At 38.7% G+C, this 16,080-nt stretch overlaps 1 protein-coding gene across 1 annotated transcript; it reads right to left on the minus strand.

The window, feature by feature from the left end:
* Positions 1–2,314: 2,314 nt before the first annotated feature.
* LOC149820311 (glycylpeptide N-tetradecanoyltransferase 1-like) lies at positions 2,315–3,991 on the minus strand. The gene has a single exon (XM_089982213.1). It carries the CDS (start codon positions 3,898–3,900, stop codon positions 2,605–2,607), a length of 1,296 nt encoding a protein of 431 aa, XP_089838339.1. The 5' UTR covers positions 3,901–3,991; the 3' UTR covers positions 2,315–2,604.
* Positions 3,992–16,080: the final 12,089 nt, after the last annotated feature.

Raw genomic sequence — 16,080 nt, forward strand, 5'->3', positions numbered from 1 at the left:
TGCTTTTCTGATGTAAAAATGTGATATTTTGGGTTATAAAAATTTGGCACATTGTGGGCCGTTGATTTTTGGACCCCTTTAAAAACCTAGTTATTTGTCATAATCACATGATTCAAAACAAGTTTCCTACTAAACAAACCATGTAGATTATAACATTTGATCTACAAAAAATTGAATTTTTTTGAAGAAAAGACTAATTTCTACGCGTTAGTTTCGTACCTTTATTAGTAGCCAATATTAACCTATACATATTATATATATTTTTAACTATTTTATTATTGCAATAGGTTTTGCCCATGTAGGGGCATTTTGGTTATTTGTACACATGTAATAAGTTGCCATTTGGGCAGTTTTGTCTTGTCTTATTTTTTATGATTCTTATTATTTCCTTTTTTTCATAAGAGTTTATTGGACTTTGTCCAATATAGCCGTTGGGAGCATCACAACGACTATATTAGCCTTGTATGATCTATATAAAGGGGTTAAAACCACTTCTTGTTCTTTAATGATTTCCTAAGCATTCTATCTCAATAAAGGATTATTATTTTTTATGTTTTTGTGTTCTTTTGAGTAGGCTCATTAGTGCCTCTTGTGATCTTATGTTTTTGTCATTGATTGACTTGTGTTTAGTCCCTTTGTGGACTTGTGATTGTGCACGTTTAGGCTCTTTGTAGCCATTGTATGCACTTGTGTGTGTGTGTATTGCCTTTGGCATTTGTATTGTCTCTTGTAGGACTTGTTCTTGTGCTTGTGCACACTATGTCTTGCTTTCCGCTTTATTTCATTACAGTACATAGATTGCCTTCTCAAAGGCTAAAGGAATCATGTACAGAAGAATTTTTTTACAGGCTTTCATTGTTTCACAGCCTCAGGTTGACTAGATGCTAAGGCTTTTGTTAGTGATTTTATTCTCTTCTTGCATCCTTCACTATCTCTGTCTAGCTATCAGTAAGTTTCACTCTGCTATTTTTACTCTTTTGTGACTCTTCACCAAGGATTTCAGGAACGGGTTCAGAATCTTTCAGTTCTTCTAGCTACTTACATGTAGAAAGAGCACGTGTTAGGACTTCTCCAGGAGAATTTGTTATTGCAACAGCTTATCTATTTTCTTCTACCAGAAACTTGTTTCCACTAATGAAATTAGAGAATTTAGATCATCATTCAGCTAGGGAGTCAATTTAACCTTTTTCTTTTAACCAGATCAGCAAGTTGCCAAGTAAAGGATTCTATTTGAACTTACTGTTTTCTTCTTCTGTTTATCATTTGTTGCAATTCTTTGGGTAACTTGTCTAGGCATTCAGACTTTATTAAGGCGAGTGAATGTTTATAACTTGGCACAGCCTTTCTTATTCTTTTCTTAGATGTAGCTGAATTTTTCTGAACAATGCATCCTTCCCTAGTTGCCATAGGGATAGAAAACCATTGAAGTTTCTTTGGGCCTTAGTACAGGAAGTCCATGTACTGGAGAAGAAGATTGAACGATGGTTTAAAGATTCATGGTCTCTCATGTAGATGGTATCCTATTAGGATAGTCAATTTCACATGCTGGATATTCTTCACCCTTGTCCTCGGGATACTCATCCTTAGAGGAGCTACTACTGTAAGTACTCCATATTTTTATCCTCCAAATACCACTTTTAGAGAGATCAAAGATTACTAGATGGTTCTAGTTTTTGTTCAAAGGTTGGTATGACTCCTGTTATCTAAAGTTAAACCTTTATCTTAAAGGGTTTTTCCTTACTAAAGCATTGAGAAGCTTCAGTCTTTGCTCAAATGTATGGTTTCTTATATGCTCTATTTGTAACCCATTCAAATCAGAACACCATTTTGAAAATCAATATTTTCAGGAATTATTTAAATTTTCATTTAACACAGCAGACATTACAAAGATCGCACTGTTTCTTAGAAATAAAAGTTCTAATACAATCATTATTTTGTGCACATTGTCTTAAACAGAGACAGAGGTAAGCACGTGTATACCAAAACAACAGTATCCATACAATCAATAAAATTCCCTTGCACCATTACTGCCAACTTCTTATGAGGCCATGATACATCCAAGGGCTCAAGTGAACTACCAACTTTGGTAGTCCCCACCTTAAAAGAAGTTATGTAAAAAGAATAATAGGTCTTTTCCAATCACAATGATCTATAAATAAGAAATAATGGCACAAAAAAATTAAATAAACAAGAAAAAAAAACCGCCTCATAACATGTTTATCCATTCATTCATGCAAACACATGAATCTGTTTCCTATACATGAACAAGCATGGGCTGTTAGCCTCCATACATCAACGTGTATATATACACACATTTATTGTGTAAAACAATAACTTAGTAAAATATGAGAGCTTCTTGTTTTCCATCATTCACACATTCAAAATGTTAAAATTGTGCATTCCATAAGAACATGCAACCGTGTACAAGAAATACAGAAATGATGAAAGACATACATAACCATTCTCTCGCAACAAGAACCAAAATTTCTGCACCATAGTAGTAAAAGACACTTAAAAAATGCAGGTCATGCAAAATTTAGCGAAAACATGTCAAAATGTTCATGCATGTCCCATGATATAGAGATATGAAAGCATTACCATGCATTACAAAAGAACAAGCCCAAGCTCTGAAGGCTTCAGGACATGTCTTATCCGATAATTATATAGATAATAGTGAAGTTGTCCGTCACCAGGTCCAAATTTCAGTTCCTTCAAACATGACTCGTTCTTCATGATATCCAGTGCGTTGAAGACGTCATAATCCTTCTTCTTAGCAACAATAAGTGCATCATTCATAAGCTGCAGCAAAGGGGTAAGCGTAGAAACATTGTAGTATGAATACGCCGCCTTCAATAAGGAATAATTCTGATTCCCAAGGATCGAAGATGGTAGGGTGTAGAAGCTACAGAAGTCGGTGATTTCGTGAGTGCCTGGGCTCTCAACCACATAACTATCAATAACATTCTCCTTAGGAAGGAGCCAATGCTGCACATCATTTTCATCAAAATCTGGTGCAACAATGAATTGGGTAAGGTAATTCCTTAGAAGCCTAGTAACGGCTGGGACATCCCGCAACTCCATTGCCCTAAAACCAGGGGTAGCCGTCGACTCAGGCAGCTTATACAGCTTAATCGTCCTGCTCATTGTCATCCTTGCACCAAGCCGAGAGAACCCAACATCGATAAGCTTCTTAGGGTTCAAAGAGCGATGCCAATATTGGCAAGTTGTGACTGGAGTAGGGAGCACAACTCCTGCTGTATAAGCAGCTTGCCATATATTCTCCAGATGAACCCGCCTAGTAACCTCCTTGATCATCACAGGGGCGAGCCGTTTCGATCGGAGCTTTTTATGAACACAGAGGAAATTGATCTCTGCCATCTGAACGACCTGATCCCGGACACGAATCTTCGCGGGCACACCAGTAATGAATGCCACGAGCTTCCCTGATCCCTTGACCCTGACCCCTATATGCCAACTCCTGAAATAGCCCGGAGGGCGAAGCGCCCACCGCAAAAACTCCTTTGAGTAGTTGAACCTGAACATGTTCTCATCATCCTCGACGTAATTATTCATCAGGAGGCTGTAGACCTCCGTGCAGGTCTCTTCAGAGTTTATGTCGCAGGTGCTCCATTCATAGGGGCTAGGGAGATTATAGGGCTCTGGCTTGACATCAGAGAGAGGGGTAGGCGCCTCGATCGGCCCCTCCTGCAGGCTGGTGTCGCCGATATCCTTGAATTGCCCGACCGGCTGGGACTCCCAAAACCGGTGGCGCTTTCCCAGAGACAGGGCGTCCTGAACCCTCCGGCTCAAGACATCGATCGAGTTGCTATTGTTGGTGTTAACCGGCGTGGAATTTCCATCTGAAGGCTCGTTTGCAGAAGATGGGTTTTCGCCACTCATTCCGTCCGAAGAAGGGCTCGATCTTCAGCAAGAAGATGGGTCTGACTAGTACCTGTTTATTCAATCCGAAAGAAAAGAAGCACTTTTTGAGAGAGAGAGATGATCAAGACCGCGTGCCCTAATGACTTTATATTACTTTATGTTGCAAAATACATAAAAACCCTTTGGTAAAAGGGTAAATTACAAATTGTATCCTACGCCTACGCAGTACATATGTTTACACAATAACATGGATTTGGATCTATTTCGGACCCAATCCAATACAAGAATAAATCACGGGTTTTCACCTTCCCTCAAGTTGTGCATGATCTTGAATCGTGGACAACTTGTTCTTTAAGAACCAATAATGGTGTTTTGTTAGACCTTTTGTAAACAAGTCAGCTACTTGATTTTCAGTCCTAATGTGCTGAGACATGATTTCTTTTTCCTCCACTTTTTGCCGAATGAAATGTTGATCAATCTCAATGTGCTTCGTGCGGCTGTGGTGAATCGGATTAAAAGAGATACTGATGGCACTCTGGTTGTCACACAACAATAGTGAGCCTGTGATAACAGCTCCTAGATCATGTAGTAAGTGTCTCACCCAAGTTGCTTCTGTTGTTCCAGCTGCCATGGACCGATACTCTGCTTCTGTGCTAGATCTGGCAACAGTCTTTTGTTTCTTACTACTCCATGATACTAGGTTATTTCCTATGAAGATGCAATAACCCGGAACCGACCTTCTTTCATCTGGATCACCTGCCCAGTCTGCATCAGTATAAGTAAGTATTTCATGACCCTTCTTGCTTGACCAACTCCTTTGATAAGCAAGTCCATCTCCAATGGTTCCCTTCAAGTACCTCAAGATTCTCTTCACTGCTTCAACATATCCAATTCTCGGCTCATGCATGAACTAAGATACTTGATTCACAGCATATACAATGTCTGGTCTAGTGAATGTTAGATATTGTAACATTCCAACAATGCTTCGATATCTAGTGGGGTCATGGTATATTTCTCCATCTTGCGAACTTAACCTTTGGTTTATAGCACTGGGAGTAGTCAAGGGTTTGCAGTCTATCATCCCAGCTTTACTTAATAAGTCAAGGGTGTACTTGTGTTGTATAAGAGTCAAAACATCGCCCTTCTTATCCACTTCAACACCAAGAAAATATCTTAATTCCCCTAGATCTTTCATCTTAAAATCTTGCATTAGCAAACCTTTCACCACTTGTATGTGATCGTCAGAATTTCCAGTGATGACTATATCATCAACATATATGAGCAACAAAGTAGTCACATTTTCATTTCTGTAAATGAACAAGGAATGGTCAAGAAAACACCTACGAAAACCATGATTTTGTATTTTGAATGAGAAGCTTTCAAACCAAGATCTAGATGCTTGCTTTAGCCCATAGAGGGCTCTTTTCAGCCTGCACACATATGCATGTGGATCTCCTTCAGCATAGCCAGGAGGTTGCTCCATATATACCTCTTCCTTCAAATCTTCATGCAAGAATGCATTTTTTACATCTAACTGACTCAACGTCCATCTATGTTCAACTGCTAGGGAAAGGATGATACGAATAGTTCTCATCTTAACAACAAGACTAAAAGTCTCATCATAGTCTTGTCCATACTCTTGAGTAAAGCCTCGAGCAACGAGCCTTGCTTTATGACGTTCTATACTTCCATCCGGCTTGTATTTAATTTTGTAAACCCACTTTGATCCTACAATATTTTTGCCTTCAGGTCTAGGAACAATCACCCAAGTTTGGCACTCATGTAGGGCTTCCATTTCTTCATTCATTGCTTCAATCCACTTACGTGACTTGATGGCTTGATAAAATGCAATAGGTTCATCTTGCTTCTCAACCTGTGACATGAATAACTGAAAATCCAGAGAAAAGTTGTCATAGCTAACCCATCTCTGGATTGAATGGTGATTCCTTACAGACCTTCTTGTAATGGGTTGGTTCATGCTCTCTTCTACATTGTCGTAAGAAGGATTCTTATCTCTTCTAGTGTATACTTGGCCTGAAAATTTGTTAAAACCTTCAGATGCAGCAGGCGTCGTTTCTTCTGATATGAGTTGTTCTTGATGATTTTCCTCTCTTATCTCAGTTCTGTCACAAGAAGGTTGACTAAACTCTTTTTCACCGACAAATAAGTCTGCACTCATCTAAGGATCGTAGACTTCTATATTGCAAGGCTGACTTTGTTGAGATGAAAACTCGCCTTCAAAATCCTGTTCATCAAAAATAACATTTATGGAGATTTTAACAAGTTTGGTAATGGGATCATAGCATCTATAGCCCTTGTAGTCTTCTGCATACCCCACAAATCTGCATTTGGAGGCCTTATCCTAGAATTTGTTTCTTAGAGATTTATCAATGTGCACATAGCAAACACAACCAAAGACTCGCAAATCATTATAATCAGGATGATGCTCAAAAAGAACAGAATAAGGAGATTTATCTGCAAGAACTGTCATAGGCAGGTGATTGATAACATGTACATCAGTGTGAAAGGCTTCTGTCCAAAGACTAGTAGAAACATTGTTGTCATGGAGCATACTCATGGCACTCTCAACAATATGGCGATGTTTCCGTTCAACCATTCCATTTTGTTGAGGTGTATGAGGGCAAGAAACTCGTCGACTTATCCCATTATTTTGAAGAAAGTCAATAAAGTCGGTTGTGGAATACTCACCCCCCCCCCCATCGCATTGGAAATGCATGATATTGGTGGAAAATTGATTTCTAATCATTGCACAAAAAATGTTGGAATAACTTAAAAACTTCAGATTTGTGTTTCATAAAGTGTATCCAAGTATAGCAGGAAAAGCTATCTATAAAAAGAACATAATATCGACTTCCAGAAGAGGGACATACATGAGCAGGTCGCCATACATCAGAGTACACAATTTCAAAAGGTCTTGAAGCTCTTTTATTTATAGAAGAAAATGAAAGAACATGACTCTTGCATAACTGACAACTGGAACACTTCTTAACATCTGACTTAGAAAGTAGACTAGACTCTGGAATAAGATTATTTGACACAAGCTTTTCAATGAAAGTACGACTACAATGACCAAGACGACCATGCCATATATATGGCTTATTGCATTGACTTATACTTAAAATATTCGAAGAACTTGACTTTGGAAGTTGTGACGAAAACTTTGAGACAAAAGATGGCTTCAAGATAGCAGTAGAAGGATCCTCGTTGAAGATGTACATATTCCCTCGTCGCTCCCCTCTAGCGAACGTCTCCTTCGTTTGAAGATCCTTGACATGCACAGAAGAAGGAGTAAATTCGACTGAAGAATTTGTATCATCAACAAGTTTAGATATAAAAATAATATTCTTTTTTATATTAGGAGCAAGAAGAACATGAGACAAATTAAGGTTAGAAGATGACAATGGAATTTGTGCATTTCCAATGTGAGTAATGGGGTGATGTGTACCATCGCCAGTAACGATACTTCCTTTTCCAAAATAAGGAGATAAGTTAGTGAGCTTACCCGAATTACCTGTCACGTGGGTGACTGCTCCAGAGTCTATATACCACTCTCCCTGATCATTCTGCTTAATGTTCATTTGTGAAAAGGTTGCAAGTAAGAGTTGTTGTACATCTCCAGAAAGCTTCGATCCCTCAATTTCCCTTTTTCCCTCTGCTCTGTTATTTATGCCTTTGTTTTGAGGATTGAACCAACAATTTGCTTTGATATGCCCCTTTTTGTTGCAGAGAAAACATGTAGAAATATTTTGATTTCCCACTGTAGAGTTTCCTGACATATTTGGAGTAGGAAGAAGCCCATGACCTCCTTGTCCATGACGACCATGACCTCTTCCACCTTGAAAATTATTCCCACCACGAGCATCACGTTGATATATATCTGTAACCAAAACATTTTGTGTACTGGACTGTTCTTTCCTGATAGTCAATCTGTTCAAACTCATCTCATATTGTAAAAGTTTAGCTCGAAAGTCTTCAAAACATGGTAATTCTGGCGGGCACAATAACGATGTGGTAAGAGCGTGATATTCTTCCCGAGGCCATTCAAAGTTTGTTGTACTATCTCTATGTCTGATACTATACTTCCAACAATAGCAAGTTGATCCGTTATTGTCTTCATTTTGTTCAAGTACTCCATAATGGACATGGTGCCCTTTTGGAGAGTTTGGAATTCCCGCTTCAAGAACAAGACTCTAGCCTCAAAAATGTGGATCTAGGCTCAATTTGCATATTTTAAAATATTTTGTAACAAAAATTTTCGGGTTTTACATCCCTACCCCCTTAAAAGAATTTCGTCCGCGAAATTAAAACGTACTAAATGTGAGTAGTACTAAAATCAATTATCACATGAGCCTAATGATTAACAACTAAGAGATACCTTAGACCAGATCAGTCTGATCGTCCTGAGTAGAAGTCGTAACGGCATAAACCCTCCCGTTAGTCCTTCGCTGACCTTGTTGCGGCTGAGGTATCTGCAGTGGCTGATGTGGTGGTGGTTGATGTTCTTCCTGAGCCACTGGCTTGTTCGGACAAAAAGAAGCAATGTGCCCTGGCTGTCGGCACTGATAGCAATTTCCCTTGAACAACGGGCAAAAACCTAATGGATGGTTTTTGCCGCACTTACGACATGTTGGTGGGGCCTTTCCTTGTTGTTGCCCATTATAGGTCTGCTGCTTCTTGCCACCCTCAGTCTTTCCACCTGTAGGTGGGTCCTTTCTCTTTCCGCTTGAAGCATCCCCTCCATTGATGCCTCCCTTTTGCGATACATTCCTAGACCTCTCCCAGTCCTTGGTTAGAACAATAGCTGACTCAATCGCATCGGCCAAAGTAGGAGGCCGACCTGACAGGACGCGAGTCCGTAACCCATTTTTTAGTCCGTGCACATACTTTGCCGCCCTCGCTTTATCATTCTTGAAGAGGGTCGGGCAGTACCTCTCGAGATTCTGAAACTTGGTAGTTTAATCTACCAGACTCATGGTTCCCTGAGTCAAATTAAGGAACTCCCGTTGCATCTGTTCCTCGACGTACGCGGGAAAATACGTGTCCAGAAACTCTTCCCTGAACGTCTCCCAGAGGATCTCGTCCCAATCGGCGAACTTCACCCTTCGCAGGGTGTCCCACCACTTCTTGGCATCACCCTTCAAACGGTATGTGCCAAAAAATGTCTTTCTGTCTTCAGGGACAGATAGGACGTCGAACGCCCGCTCAATCTCCTCAACCCAGTTCTCTGCTGCCTCTGCGTCTGCCTTTTTTAAAAAAGTTGGCTGATACAACTTCAGGAACCTTTCGAAGGAAATGCCACCTGCGTTTGGAACAATATCGACAGGAGGGTCACGAGCTGCTGCTTGTGCGGCTACCTGCGCAGCTGCATGGGCAGCCTGTGCCGCTTGGACCGCTTGCGCAGCCTGTGCCGCCTGTGCCGCCTGTATCGCCTGTGCTGTCTGAGTTGCCTGAGCCATCATAGTCTCGGTCAGGGTGTGGATGACCTCCATCATAAAGTCTCTCTGTTTCTGCCAGTTCGCGGGAGCAGCAGTAGAGGACGAAGCACCTTTGCGGGTATAATGCGACATCTACAACACACATTCCTTCTATAAATTAGACTCTTACTTATCTTACCCCCTTAGGGTTGATCATGAACAATAATCATTCACGTAATCACACCAAGACTTATTAAACTATAATTGCAATCAATCGCACAGAATTCACATACTTTAAGTAAAAGTATTAAATAACCATATCAGTGAAAAAGACTGCTCTAGAGGACGAGTCACACTTGTCGATGCTTCAGGACAGGGCTCATATACAAAAAAAAAAATTAATACTCAAAAGATGACAAAATTACAAGTCTTTGTGGTGTACTCTGATACCAAACCTGTAACGACCACAATCCATACCCTTCAAAAATGCGAAATAAAATTTTTTTTTTCAATGCAGAAACCTTCCCAGAGATCCGGGGTCCTCACAGTTCCAATTTCCATTGGATAGCCCAACCACCACAAACGAAGTTGCAATCATCATCCATAACAACCAACTAAAACTCTTTTATTAATGAACCAATAAGAGTCTCATACACAACTCAAAAGTGAAGTAACAACTGCAGAAATTTAAAAGAACTAAAAGAAGCAAAAATAGAGTCAGTATGTCCCCTGCTGAAACTGACAAGCGCAAGTATGACTCTCATTCATCCCCAGTAGCCAGTCCAGCCTCACTGTTCACCATGTCATGTGAAAAACCAACAAAGTAGGGTGTCAGAACCGAAATTCTGAGCACAGCTACTTCTAAAGAAACCAGGTGAGACAAAGAACATGGATAAGATTTCATGCAATGATTTGAGTGAGTACAGATATAAAATTTTCAGCATTCAAATATCCATACCTACCAACAATTACATATGCTCACCAGTCAAGAACAGTAAAGCAGTACCATATATCAAGAACTAAATAACCAAACCTTGCAGCATGATTTCAAGAAGTAAATCATATGCTACCACTAAATAATGTCATGATATAAAGAATGATTCAAACATGCATGATCTAATGCATAATAGGATAATGCATGATTATGTGCAATGCATGATTTCTTCTGTTATCTTTCATTTAAGTTTCATCTTTCCATATGCATGCCCTATTAAATGCACACAGCTTTAAGTTCCTCTTTTTAATTTTCGTTGCCCGCGGATACACCAAACGGGTACAATCCCCGAGGTCAAGTAGGTTCTCAAGGTAGCTTAACACACAATTTGTATTTTATTACTGGGTTCCAACTTAGCCCTCGACCGAATCACCTTTGAAACATTAGACCTCCACATCTAATGTCGGAGACACAAGGGACACCCCACGCCCACATGTGCCACTTCCTTAGTACCATAACAACAGTTGTGTCAAACACACCACTCTCTAGTAAAGTGGCGGACTCTCCCTAAAACAAACCACGCCTTGGGATGCGTGCATCTCAAGCTTTTGAAGAAGGAAAGAAGATCTTTCGGATCCTATGAAACATGATTCTAAAGTTGAGCTTTCTTTCAAGCTCAATGGATTCAATTATCTTATATGGGCCTCCGCTATGGGAAATCATCTAAGAGGTAAGAAACTTTGGGGTTTTGTTATGGGAACTACTCCCGAACCCTCTCTTGTTCTCACTAAAATTGAAAATGATGTTGAAAAAGCTTTAGATGGCGATGAACGCATCAAAGCTATAAATGATCATCAATCCAAAATTGAGGATTGGGAAAGTAATCATGCCAAAATTTTTGCATGGTTTATGAACAATGTGGACCTAAAAAATTGCGCAAATATTGCAAAATTTAGAAGAGCCAATGAGGCATGGTTCTTCCTTAAGGGTATGTATACCCAAAAGGATCTTGCTAGACAATTTTTTTGTCAAGAGAAAATTCGTTCCACTAAACAAGCGGATATGAGTGTCCGTGAATACTTTAGCTCTTTAACCCCTCTTTGGGATGAGCTTGTTCTTCTTGAGCCTAAATGGGTGGCTCCGGAAGATATTGAGTTAAGAAGAGAACAAATTGAAAAGGAACACTTTTTCCAATTTCTTCATGGTCTACGACCGGAATATGAACAAGTTAGGGTATCTCTTCTCAATAGAAGTAAAGCCTTACCCATTGAAGACGCCCTTGCCGAAGTATGCCAAGAAGAAACTCGACTTGGCCTAAGTATCAAGAGTGATGAAGCTTTGGCCGTTTCTAGGCCCGGATAAAATGTAAAAGCATATAGACCTCCCCACTTTAACAAAAATAATGAATATAGAAAGAGAGTGATTTGCCACTATTGCAATGAACCGGGTCACATTAAACCGGTTTGCCCAAAGCTTAAAGGAAAAGTGGCCACGGTTGGAGAAAATTTTCCAAAGAAGGAAGAAGAAAGTGTCAAAGAGGGAGATATCAAAGAAACTCTTAATCATATCTCCGAAGTTCTCCAACATCTTCTTAAGACTTCTTCATCTTCAACATCCGGAGCCGCCATCGTCTACTCTTTATCACCTCCAGGTACGTGGATATTAAACTCTAGTGCTTCTTTTCACATGACATCTCATAAAAACTCGCTTTCTAATGTTTTTTCAAAACCCATATCTTCTTATGTTTCAACGGCCGATGGGACATCTTTAAAAATTGAAATTATTGGAACACTTGATTTTAAAACTTCTCAAACCTTCTTTGTTCCTAAAGTAAGAGTCGTTCCAAAAATTAATCTAAATCTTTTTTCCGCTTTCCAAATCATCGATCATGGATGTCAAGTCTCTTTCTCACCTAAAGATTGCATCGTGCAGGATCTCCAGTCAGGGAAGCTGATTGGGCAAGGCCATAGAAGGGGTGATCTCTATTTTATGGATTTTTTGACTCTTCCACCTAAGTCATCTTGCAATCTTGTAAAGGACAAAAGTATTGGAATTTAGCATGAGAGACTTGGTTATCCAAACTTTGTAAAAATATATCTTTTTCCTTTTTTGAACAATACTTGTAAAGACAATCACATGACTTATAAAGATTGCATTTTTGTGAAATCTAAAGCTACTCCATTTCCTCAAAGAAATTATTTCACCACTCGGCCTTTTGAACTTGTTCATTCCGATGTATGGGGACCTTCCCCTATTTTGTCCAAAAGAGGATTTTCGTACTATGTGGTCTTTATTGATGACTTCACTCGATTTACATGGATTTACTTCTTAAGTCGCAAATCCGAAGTTTTCTCCTTCTTTAAAGAATTTCATGCGATGGTTAAAAATCAATTTTTGGGAAATCTATCAATTCTTAGGTCTGACTCGGGAAGTGAATACATGTCCAATGAATTTTAAAACTATTTAAAAGAAAATGGAATTTGCCACCAACGTTCTTGTCCAAACACTCCGCAACAAAATGGGCTTGCAGAAAGAAAGCATAGACACATAATAGAAACCACAAGAACCTTATTAATCTCAAAAAATATTCCAAAATCTTTTTGGGCCGAAGCGGTTCTAACCTCAACGTATCTTATCAATAGAACTCCTTCATCTTCTTTAAAAAATCTTTCTTCATTTGAGAAACTTTACAATATGTCTCCCGATTATAAAAGACTAAGAATTTTCGGATGTAAATGCTTTGTTTTAACTCACAAAAATGATAAACTTTCTTCTAGAGCTATTGAATGCATTTTCTTAGGATATGGCGAAAAACAAAAAGGTTATCGATGCTTTGACATATCAAATAATAAACTTTATATCTCAAAAGATGTTACATTCTTAGAAGAAGAAAATGGTTTTTCGCATAAACCAAATGAAGATATTGATTATTCCTTTTTATTTGACTTATTGCCTCAAGAAAAGGTCATTGATGATAATGTTGAATACAGTGAATCGCTCATAGACGATTTTTTTGAACCTCCAAATGATGACCAAAATTTACAAGAAAATGTACAAAGGCAAATACAAGTCTACTTTAGAAGAAATGAAAGCAATTCTCCTTGTGCCCTTGAAAAATTCTCTCAAAATGAGTTAACTGAAGAAACTTCTCAAAGAAGATCAAATCGTATTTCAAAAATACCAAATAGATTTGTATCTTATGATTCTTTTTCTCCAAATTTTTGAGCATGTCTGCTTGCTCTTCACTAAATTCATGAACCAACTCATTATAATGATGCTAGACAATATGCCCATTGGAATGAAGCAATGGAACTGGAACTTAATGCACTTAAGAGAGCTCAAACCTGGGAAATTGTTGATCCACCCAATGGCAAGAAACTCATTGGATGCCGATGGGTTTTTAAAGTTAAAACTAAGTGCGATGGATCTTTAGAAAGATATAAGGCCAGGTTAGTGGTCAAGGGATATGCCAAAGAGTATTGGATAGATTATGATGAAACCTTTGCCCCTGTTGCTCGAATGACTAGTGTTCGAGCTCTTATTGCAATAGCCTCTGCTAAAAAATGGTCAATTTTTCAACTAGATGTCAAAAATGCCTTTTTAAATGGAAATTTAAATGAAGAAGTTTACATGGAACCACCTCCGGGTATGAATTTAAATGGTAAAATTTTGAAATTAAAAAAGGCCTTATATGGACTTAAGCAAGCTCATAAAGCTTGGTATGATAAGTTTAGTAATGTATTAATCAATTTAGGATTTACTTCTTGATATACTGACACTGCTCTTTTTGTTAAGAAAACAGGTAATTTCATTGTTATTCTTCTGTTATATGTTGATGATATGATCATCACTGGGGATGAAAAAAAGGGGGTAAATGATGTGAAGTCTATGTTAAAAGAAACTTTTGATATGTCTGACCTTGGATTCTTGAGATATTTTTTAGGAATTGAAGTGGCTTACTCCCCGCGAGGATACATTTTATCTCAGATGAAATTGGCAGCAGACATTTGTACCAAATCTGGAATATCTGATGAAAATAAAGTTGAGACTCCCGAAGTTATCAATGCAAAATTGAGACTTGTGAATGGTGTTTTTCTTGAGAATTCAACTCCCTATCGTCAATTAATTGGATCTCTCACCTACTTATCCATCACCCGTCCAAACATAGCTCATGCGGTTCATGCTGCAAGCCAGTTTCAACATGCACCTACTACAGTTCATATGGCGGCTGTGATGAAAATTGTGCGATACATCAAAAATACCATCTCCAAGGGACTCTTTTTATCCTCTTCCTCATCTTTTGAATTAACTGCTTTTACTGATGCTGACTGGGGAGAAAATCCCAATGATAGTATCTCAACTACTGGTCTTTGCATTTTTTTAGGTGAATCTCTCATCTCGTGCAGATGCAAGAAGCAGCAAAATGTCTCACTATCATCCACTGAAGCTGAATATCGGGCTATGGCAATGACAACAATGGAAATCGTGTGGCTCAGAGGACTCTTTGGTGACATGGGTGTCCTTATTTCCACACCCACCAAGCTCTGCTGTGATAACAAAAGTGTGATCTACATTGCAAGCAACCATACGTTTCACGAACGGACCAAGCATATCGAGATGGATTGCCACTACGTTCGAGATGAATACCTCAGAGGAACTATCACATTACCATACATCACTTTAGAATATCAACTGACTGACTTCTTCACCAAAGCGCTCCCAACTCCACGATTTATGTTTCTTGGCAAACTTTCGGTCTTCTCCCCGTAAAGTTTGAGGGGGCGTGTTAAATTATGTATATATATATATATATACATATATTTATATATATACGTGTATATATAAATATATATATACATATATATATATACAGTTTTTTCTTTTTTTTGATTCTCAAAATACCCGATAGGGGTATTTTGGTAAATCCCCATGTAACCCCTTTTTCCTTTTTCTATTTTTTCTTTTCTTTCTTTTTTTTTTCCTTTTCTTTTTTTCTTTTTTATTTTCACCTTTTTGTAAGACCACAAGGGCCCCACACATGTAGTCGTTGGGGCTCCCAACGACTACATGGGAGCCCCTTGTGGTCCCTTCTTCATTGCTCCCTCCTCTATAAATAGAGGTGGTTTTTCTCTTGTATTGCAAGGGTTGTTCACCCTCTTTTTTCCTTCTTCAGTAATATCCAACTTATGACTTTTTGTCATTTTTCCCTTTTGTGGGTTTTTTGTAGACACTTTTAGTGTTTGTGTTCTTGGCTCTTGGAATCACTTTTAAAGAGTGATTTGCTTTATTGGTGGTTCCGCCGCTCCTCCTTTTCATTACACATAGTATATATATTAACACTGTTATCCTTCGTTTTAGATGGAGTTGGAGCCATGGGGCTATGACTTGATTCACGTGTCCCTCTGGATACAGGGCATTCAAATGAACCTTTAATTTTTCCCTTGCTAATGGTGGTCCATGAATCACGTTCCAAGACATCTGTCATCTGGATAGATGTTGTGAAGATAGGAGTTAGTTTCCTTTGTTTCTAATTTTTTTATTGTTTCAGACCTAGGGAAGGATTTCTTTAGGTTAGAATAGTGTCACCACTGACCTTCTCTTCCTCTCTTATAATGTTCACTTGTTTTTGTTATTTGTGTTTGTGAAATATTTTATGTTTTTCATGATATTTTAATTGTTTCATGATTATTTATGTCACAGTGACACACCCAAATGGGCCCGTGTCATGAATGACACACGTGGACACGAAGTCCAACACATTTTGGAGCATGGTACACACTGATGACATGGTCCAAAATGTGTCCGACACGGTCAAGACTGTTTGTCCGT

The sequence above is a fragment of the Nuphar pumila genome, chromosome 12, assembly GCF_984573655.1.
Source record: "Nuphar pumila chromosome 12, dmNupPumi1.hap1.1, whole genome shotgun sequence".
In the NCBI taxonomy this organism is placed as follows: domain Eukaryota; kingdom Viridiplantae; phylum Streptophyta; class Magnoliopsida; order Nymphaeales; family Nymphaeaceae; genus Nuphar; species Nuphar pumila.

Coding starts and splice junctions, on each gene's coding strand:
- LOC149820311 (XM_089982213.1), bottom strand. CDS start 3,900: ATGAGTGGCGAAAACCCATCTTCTGCAAACGAGCCTTCAGATGGAAAT.